Below are 8,962 nucleotides of genomic sequence, written 5' to 3'. Positions count from 1 at the left end.
TGGATATCTTTAATAAAGTCTTCAATTTGTTTCATTTTATACCGGCTGACTGAAACACGAATGCTCCGTGTTACTATTTATATTAACATACTGTGTAGAAAACATCCCTTCCTAATGTAATTTATTATGTTTGCTGTAATGTTGCGTATTATATAACAGAGGAAGATGTTGGCGAAGGTCTGGAGAACAGATTCTCACGTAATCCAAACACATTTTACTCCTTGGATAAAACCAATTGTTCTAGCCAGAGCTAACGGAAATCAGACCAAGACCCAATAATTCGCAGCTCGACACTCCTTCTTTAGAAACTATTCACATCATGCATTTAACATTTCAATTTCCTATTTAAAAAGTTTCACTGACGAATGGTAAAGAAAGAAATAGTAAAATGTTGGAAAATCTGCAGTATATTTTAAGCATATTTTAAAATTAGCGCGAATTCCTTGATTAACAAAATATACTTTCATTTCTTTGCTGCAAATTAACGACATTCAGGTAATGTCTGCAATTAAGAAGGGCTTGGAAAATGAGACACGTTCCATCCTCCCACGGAGTTAAACAAGAATCAAGGCTAGAGGGCGCTGATGCGAATTTTCTTACTCGTGTATCTCAACATTTGAATTCGTGCAAAAGATCCCCCATCTTTAGACCAATAAACATAATGCATGGGAGTTTAAAAGCTGAACATGGGAGTTTAAAAGCTGTTCTGAGGAAGGGTCACCGGACCCGAAACGTTAACTCTGTTTTGTCCTCCACAAATGCTGCCAGACCTGCTGAGCTTTTCCAGCAACTTTTTGTTCCTGAAATAAGCTTCCTCGTTCTAAGTTAGAAATGAGCTGCTTATTAGCTATTGTTCATAATTCCTCACAACACTTCAGAGGGCTGCACAGGTTTCATATTTACAAATGCGTCACAACTCGTTGGAAATGTTTCAAAACAGTAATTCTGCAAAACTGAATAGGTACAGGAAATATGATGAGATGCGTTATTCTGAAGAAGGGTCTCGGTCCGAAACGTCAGCCTTCCTGCCCCTATGATGCTGCTTGGCCTGCTGTGTTCATCCAGCTCTACACCATGTTATCTCAGATTCTCCAGCATCTGCAGTTCCTACTATCTCTGCGTTATTGTCTTGTTCTCCAGGAAGTAAGCTCTGGATCCCGCCAAAAACAAAATCAAAAATGCTTCCTGGCTGTATTTAAAAGGCAATTGCTGACAGCGAAAAATAAACCAGGCAATGTTACAAGATTTAGGTCCCTCTGCTGTTTTCATTGATGGTGGCAGATATTGGAGAAAACAGGTACTTGTCCAGACAACAGAGTCCTGACAGACCACCTTCACAAGTGTCGGGCTGAACCCGACCGCTTAACTCAGTGTCCTCGCCTCATTGTTTCCCTCCCAGCCAGCAAAGTTTGATGCGGCTTTGTCACACGTACAAACAATCCACGTGCACGTTACTGTATATTCATGCTCGGGGAAGATTTTTTTTTGTTTCATAATAGCTAGCTGTTCACTTCTCACCACCAAAATAAAAGAATATTTTCAATATATATATAGTGGGAACATTTCAAACCTGTACGTGTGCAAGAAATGCCATAATTGTAGGTAAGCTCCTCAAGAATCACTCGAAAAATACGATTGTGCACATTTCCCTCTCTAACCGAATTGTATTTTAAACTGGCAATGCACCAATGCACATTTCACGCAGGCACTAATATTTAAGATTATCGGATGAATAAAATAAATGGTAACTATTTTGTTTGCCATGTGCATTATTGGCAGTAAATGTATTGTTTTCTTAAGCTGTAAGCCGCCTTTTAGCAGCGGTTTTGTTTTGCTTACAATTACTAACAGTTGTGGATTTGTTTTGGATGCCTCCTTGTTTTGTCTTAATCCCAGAGTTAATGATCTCATTTTTACTTCTGACGCCAATTGTGTAAAATACTATTGGGTTTCATCCCATCATATGGGCCTTCTTTTGGGCGATGAATAATTTTAAAATGTACAAAGCCAATGTCATTTGTCAGAAAGATTCTTAAATAGAATGATTTCAACGTTTCGATTATTTTTACAATTATCTGGATAGGTAGTGTTTGTAACTACTGCAGTGTATTTTAATATATTTCCCTTTTTTCTGTCTTAAGGTGCCTTTTATTATACTTCAATCGCTGTCTTTTGCTTTTGCTTTACACAGAATGGCCAGAATAAGTAAATTATACCGATTTTAACGATTTTTTTTTCCTTTTCCGTCTGCAAAGATGTGGTTTAAAGTGACTAGAAAATTTTTTCGGCTAGCTTTTGTTGCAGCGAAATATGAAGCCCACTTTGCTGTTAGAGCGTGATTGCAAATAGTTAACGCAGGAAATTTCTTTCGTACCATGTTATAACCCAGTACGACCGACAGGGATCAACGTTCCCAATGTGGAGAATCAATTGCTTGATAATTTGGATATCATTATGGATAAAGGAACGAGCATTAGAACGAGTATATGGTTCAAAGAATAAATCCCAGTAAGTATTTTACTGGAAACGATAACTTTATATTAATTGTTTCCTCAGTTTTTTTTAATGTTAAATTTGCCGAAAGCGATCTCTCAACGACTGAATTGACAATTCTCATTTATACCCAAAGCGTTCTTTGAAAACATCATAAAGGATTCAATAATTTTAGGCCTCGCCTGAATGACCATCTTGCTCCAGTTATGGGAAATGATACTACGGCTTACACCAATTAAAAAAGAACCTTGGGAAAAGTTTAAAGTTTGAAATATGTTTCCAACAATCTCGGGACCATACAAAAAAGGGTGGCAAAAATAAAGTGGAATATAAAACAAAAGTCTGCCTTTAATTCTTTGCCGTTTTGTTTCAGGAGTTAACATATATTTTGCGTTTAGAATACATAAAATGGGAATTTTTTGCATCTTTCTGTAACATACATGCAGGGTGTCGAAAAAGCAATGTGTCCAATTTGAATTTTAGAAGTGCCACTATGCACTGTCTCACCGAAAATCAAGGAAAGCAAATTGAAACGGCGCCTCCAAAATCGGGACACGGATTATTTGAATTCAGCACACCAGGTTAAGTGCACTGAACTCGAGTGAAACGTATAGCAACATAACTTTTATTTATTTTTGCAACAGTGCATAAAAATGTATCATAAGAAATCTCAAGGTTTCTTTTTTACGGAAGTGCTAGGTTCATTTAAAAGGGTTGCATACTATTTACAAGCTTTAATGTATAAGCACTACTTCCCTGTTCAATGACACTCTGCGGGATTGTTTTATTATAAAATCCAATCGCGATGTATTTTACAAAAGCAACGTTGGCTCCTATCTAAAAATGCCAGATTTGCGGTGGCGACATAAACCCCAGCCAGGGAGTTTGGCTGGTGTGTTTAAATAGCACTGCCAGCTTTGAGTTCACTTTCTTTGATGCTTGCTGCACTTGGATAGTTCCCTTAAACCAAAACCGGAGTTCAGTCGGAAAAGAACAAGTACGATACCAGATCATTAGTGAGAATGTGCACCGAGCACAATCTACATTTTATTTGAAGCTACATCATTCTGAACATAGTAAAATCTTTGGCATGTAGCGGCGATTCATTATGTAGTCTCTCTATATTTCTGAACGAGTTCAGATAAGACCGGGTTCACATAAAATCTCTAGACCTGACTGACATTGACTAAAACAATTAACGACAACATTGAAAACGAAAGGAATAAAATCTCGGTCAAGTAGGGATCGCTAGACATCTCCTTACCTGAAATTAAATATATACAACGCCATAATGTGTTTGGTTATATATAATTTTAAAATGCTTGAATTATAATTCAGTCCATATAGATACACGCAGATCGGATTTAAATAGCACCTGTCACAGTCCTTTATTTCAATAGAATAAAACGGAACAACTTCAGTCACTATCTTCCTTGTCGTCTTGAATTGTTGTGGTGGAATGATTGTAAAGTCCCTGGGCCATTAGATGGAGAGCCAAGCTGTTCTTCAGACCACTGGCTTTCTTGATCTTGGCCCTCTTGTTCTGGAACCAGATTTTGATCTGGGACTCGTTCAGACTGAGTTCTTGTGCTAAAGTTTGCCGCCGCTGCTCGGTGATATAGCGATTGGTCTGGAACTCGGCTTTAAGTCTCTGTAGTTGCTCGGCTGTGAACGCTGTCCGCGGCCGCTTATCCTCCTTCTCACTTTTCTTCTTCTTCAGTTTTCGAGTGCGGGGACCTGGGAAAACCGCGACAGGGAGACAGATTAAACAAATGGTCACGCTTTAATTATTTTCCTTTAAACTAAATGCGTTCAAACCCTTCAGAGGGCCACACGGTTAAATTATGGACTAAGAAGACATAGTCTCTTTTAAATAGGCGGCCATATTTATAGAATTAAAATTAACAAAATGGCGCAAAGTACATTTCCCACAATAGAACAATCAGAACAATGCTGCTACAAGGAAGGAACGTTCCATGTTATGCTTAATTCTGCACCTAAGACAATACTGCAGTGTGCCATTTTACTTTGCTGGCTCTGTATGTTACATCTTTTATATCATTCGGTTTTTCAGCGTATAAAAGTTCATTCCCATTATAAAGGGTTAGCTTTTTTTCATCTGATTAGCTCACCACCGGTTATTGGATATGAAACACAATGTAAATAAGACGCTAATATTACATTTTTTTCCAGAGGGATAGTGAGGTGACCCATATGCAAAATATTAACATTCCTCTGAGGCTAAAATGAAAAAAAAAACAAATAATTGTAGCCAGAACGAGACCCTCTCCGCATTCCTTATTATTCTTGAGCGGAAATTAAATATGCCTTTGTTTTCTATTTTCAAACATTCGTGGATTTATGGTTCTGCCAATGCACGCACTGAGTTAATGCGCCTGCACATACATGGGTAAAATGCGCCGCCTTTTTAAGTGTAAACATAATACAATTTGTGAATTAGAGTGTGAAGCTGTTCAACTTCCGAGCTGAGAGTGCTTCAATTTCCAATAAACGTTGTCACTATCTAATCGGCCTACTGCTTTCTGCTTATAATTGCAGTAAAAGTTTATGATAAAGCAATCATGTTAATTTAGGCCAGTGCCTTCAGACTGCAGATTTCCAAACTTTAAAACAATGTAAAATACAGGGAACATTCAGCGAAAAGTGTTACTCGGTGTAAATTGTGCAGAACATAGGACCATGCGATATAAAATGGGACTTTATGTGGTTTCCTTCTTGCGCGCGTGTTGCCGTCAAATTCCAGGTAAAGCTTGGCTTTCGGTTAAACCGCTGATTTACAGGATATTTGTCTTGGCTAATCCTGTCATGGCAACTTCTTTATTATATATCCTCATGTGGTAACATGAGACTAATCAGTGAAATGAGAGTAAGAGTGGGATATAAAGCAGATAAATATGTGAATACACTATCCAGAACATCAGCAATCGAAACGTGTCCCAAATTTTGTGATTAGATTTTAACATGTTCAACTGGTCGTCAAAACGCCCTTCATTCATGTCATACTCAGTGGGTATATAAACTTTTAAGAACACAAAAAATACATCTATTGAAAATCATGCCCAAACTGTGCTTGGCAATGTTAATACAATCATTTTACTACTTGATTGAAAAGCTAAAAAGTGACGTTTTGCTAAATGTTTAGCCTGACAACTCAATCAATCAATCAACTAGTCAATCAAGCTGGCTTTTCTTAGTTTGAAGAGCTCGATGCCATGAATAGCTCGATCTACACAGCTTGGCCAGGGAAAGTTACAGGATCGCTTTCACCCTGGAGAAGAAATCTCTGCCGATATCTCTCTCTCTGGTGATCCTCGACAAAGTAACCCAGACCGAGCAAGCCGGCCAGGCCTCGGCACACAAAGCAATGTACACACCATCCGCTCAGGTTTTTGTAAATTTGTGCACGAAAAGAGACCCATAATACTTCCCCAGTCGAGGCTTTTCCAATTCTTGTACCTCATAGGAATGTTATTTATGACTGACTGCGCTATTTATATCCGGAAGTGATGCCCTGCCGCTCTTGGGTATTATACCGAGCGTGTGAAAGTCGTCCTCTGTTATTTTCAAGTGAAATATTTTTTTCTTTGCGTTGTGAGAGGCCCAGCAGACCAATGTTAGGCATATATTAATGAATAGGAATTAATATACTCACGAAGTAGTTCGATTTATTTTTTAATGAATTTCTACGGATCCTAACACCAGAAACAGCCTTAACTGGCATGGGATTTTTGCCGACAACAAATGCTAAAAATACAAAGATAAATATATTTCTAGCCTGGTTTATTGTAGATTATTCAATTTATTTCTTGATACCTTATAAGATTTTTTAAATGAAGGCTTCAAAGTAGGGAACAGAAATAATTGTACCTCTATTACCAAACATTTATGCATTCAAAGTTCCAAGTAATGAGTCTTATGCTTTGTGAAAATATCACAATTTTTGCATCTTGCCTCTTCAGTTTTTTACTTAACAGCGCGGTAAAACTGTAGCTGCACTGACAGTCCTGTACGTCTAACAATCCCTGGCCTCGAGGCTTGTAATGCTTTAATCAACATCAAGGCCCAAAACTTTAACTTTCGCTTCATGTCGCAGTTTTACCGTTGTGTTTGTCAACTGCTAAACTGTATAAGTAACCTAATGACTATTGAGCTGAAACGCTGAAATCTTTGATTTCTACCGGAACCTTCTCTATCCATTTTACGGTCGTGACTCTCATGCGTCTTTTCGATGCCACATTTCAGTTAGAAAAAATAAACGAAAAGCCGTGCGGGTACCTCGCTAAGGAGCAGTTGCCGGGTTGAAAATTGCTACACGTATTACAGTTAGCTTCTACAGATTCTTGCTTTTGCAAAATACAGTACCCGTTCGTCTTTACACAGACATATTTACTATTTTACATCGAACAAAACAAAAAGTAGCCAGTTAGATAGATTTCTGCTGTTCAAGTGCACGATTTTCTTGCCCGTGTTATAAGAACTATGAAATATCTTACCAGAAGAGGGTCTGTCTGAATATCTAGTGCAATAAACCCAGGCAGGCCACATTAGAGATGGTGCTGATTTGATTCCATCAGTGTTAGATATAGGTTCTGCATTGGCGCCCACAAGCATAAGCGCAGAGCCAGTGTTTTCCGCGTACTTTGCCGAGTTAGTTCCACTGCCTTCGTTTTGCTTTGGTTGGGACTGCTTGGAGGGCTGAGAGGAGCTGTCAGTACAGTCTGAATTCGGGTTCAAACTCGAGGCGTTCGACGGCCTGCTGAGCGGATTGACGTTTTCTCTGCCCGATGTCTGTGCTCGATCCCTGTCCTTCTTACACCCGAAGTCCGGCCTCAGGATATTGTCGATGAAGAAGTTGGTGTTTCTGTGCGGCGGAGGCGGCGGCTGCGCCGCGGCATGGGGCTGTATTTGAGGAGACTGAAAGGGGGGCGAGAGAGAAACGCTCTCCCCGTCACTTGACTCTCGACTCTCCACGCGATTGTTTTGATCCTTCTGCTCTTCCATAGTTCGAGGGAACTGTCAAATATTCGCCGACTATATCCCCCACCCCAAACCCCCCTCCCCCCCACCCCTCCCTGACTGGAGTCCAAATGAGAGAAGCCAAGCACCTTCACTGGCGGACTCTGGGGCAGTTTTTGTTTGTTTTCCAAGCTCACTTTGCAACGACAGCTGCCCTATGTACTGGGCATGGCGGGCGGCTCGGGTTGGGGGGGGGGGGGCACGCAGTTATTGGGACCTCCACTTTACATACTTACGATGCTATGCGAGGCTGGCAGTGCCCTGGTCTTTGTCGGCAGTCCGTGCCGATGCTCTGACACCGCGGAGCTTTGCAAACTCCTAAATCGCCGCGGCTCCCCGGCACTTTCTCCACCACCGGAAGCACGTGAGCGGCGGGACACGTGCGGCCGGCCAATCAGCCGGCGCGGCGTCAGGTCCCCGGGGTGATCTCCTAGTGACAGCGGCGAGGCGGACCAATCAGAGCCTCGGCGTCGCCAGATAAATCAAAGAGCAGCCCCGGGCTTCTGTGGGAGTGAGCGCGGGGCAGAGCGGCTCCGTGTCCCGAGCACCGAACCCCGGCAGCAAAAAGGGGAGGGGGATGGCAAAACACACAAAAAAAACCCAACTAGCCAAAACCCCAAAATTGATGGGTTTTTTTTCTCTTTTGAAACTGGCCTCATCCCTCCACAAAACAAAACAAAAAACACGAGGAGTTTCCCCAAAGTTCATTCTGAAACATTTCAAACAAACTAGGTTTCATTAAGCGGAGTATAGCTAACACACTAATTACAACAGAAGCAGAATTCTTTAATGTAAATCAAAACACAGTGAGTACCAAAGTTGCCATGAGATTTTTCTACATAAACTCCTATTTAATAAGGTTTCAACGCATCTACGTTTGTGATGCAGCGACAGTCGGAATTTGCAATTATACTTTACATCTATGTATCTGTTTTTGTGTTTAGAACCGTGTGTCTCCAGGCACAAACAATTGCATTTTGCCTTTATTAATGAAGTTTTGCACTTCATTTCCGTATAATCGCTGCTGTCGTTCCTTTCGTTTTATTGGTAAAGCTACCAGCATCTGGTGGATTATTAATGCGCACTGTTGTATTGGCAGCTGCAGACAAATAGGACTTCGTTAAGTTTTGGATGAAGATGAGGTAGGAATCCAAAATATGATGTACCCCTTCGAAACTGTGTCACCGAATCGTAAGAAATAATATATTTAAGGCAATGTGTGTTTCAGTTAATATGTATGACGTTTTGTGTATCGAGACAAAATGAATAAACTCACAAGATACAATGTAGTCATGCAAAACCACGTATTCCGTATCTATAGAATAAGGTTGTATTAGTTTTACTATTTATGTTGGTCTTGAGAAAATTTTAGAATCAATCAATATTAGTAAACTTGAAGATAATTATCTGATAAAAATTTGTAGATTTTCTC

General features: G+C 40.1%; 1 protein-coding gene across 1 annotated transcript; it reads right to left on the bottom strand.

Moving 5' to 3' along the window:
• Positions 1-3,690: 3,690 nt before the first annotated feature.
• en1a (engrailed homeobox 1a) lies at positions 3,691-7,515 on the bottom strand. Its single transcript, XM_020510743.2, has 2 exons — positions 7,008-7,515; positions 3,691-4,230 (listed from the first exon to the last, which is right to left on the bottom strand). The coding sequence occupies exons 1-2, from the start codon at positions 7,513-7,515 to the stop codon at positions 3,911-3,913; spliced, it is 828 nt and encodes a 275-aa protein (XP_020366332.1). The 3' UTR covers positions 3,691-3,910.
• Between the last annotated feature and the right edge of the window lie 1,447 nt (positions 7,516-8,962).

The sequence above is a fragment of the Rhincodon typus genome, chromosome 7 (genome assembly GCF_021869965.1).
Source record: "Rhincodon typus isolate 14 chromosome 7, sRhiTyp1.1, whole genome shotgun sequence".
Lineage (NCBI taxonomy): Eukaryota > Metazoa > Chordata > Chondrichthyes > Orectolobiformes > Rhincodontidae > Rhincodon > Rhincodon typus.
Note: the sequence above shows the minus strand (reverse complement) of the source record. Positions and strands in the feature narration are given on the sequence as shown.

What these genes read in the sequence shown, in the direction of transcription:
- en1a (XM_020510743.2), bottom strand. Translation starts at nt 7,515, where the DNA reads ATGGAAGAGCAGAAGGATCAAAACAATCGCGTGGAGAGTCGAGAGTCA. An exon ending in TTCAGACAGACCCTCTTCTG is followed by an intron (nt 4,231 to 7,007) that starts GTAAGATATTTC and finishes CGGTTTTCCCAG; the next exon opens with GTCCCCGCACTCGAAAACTG.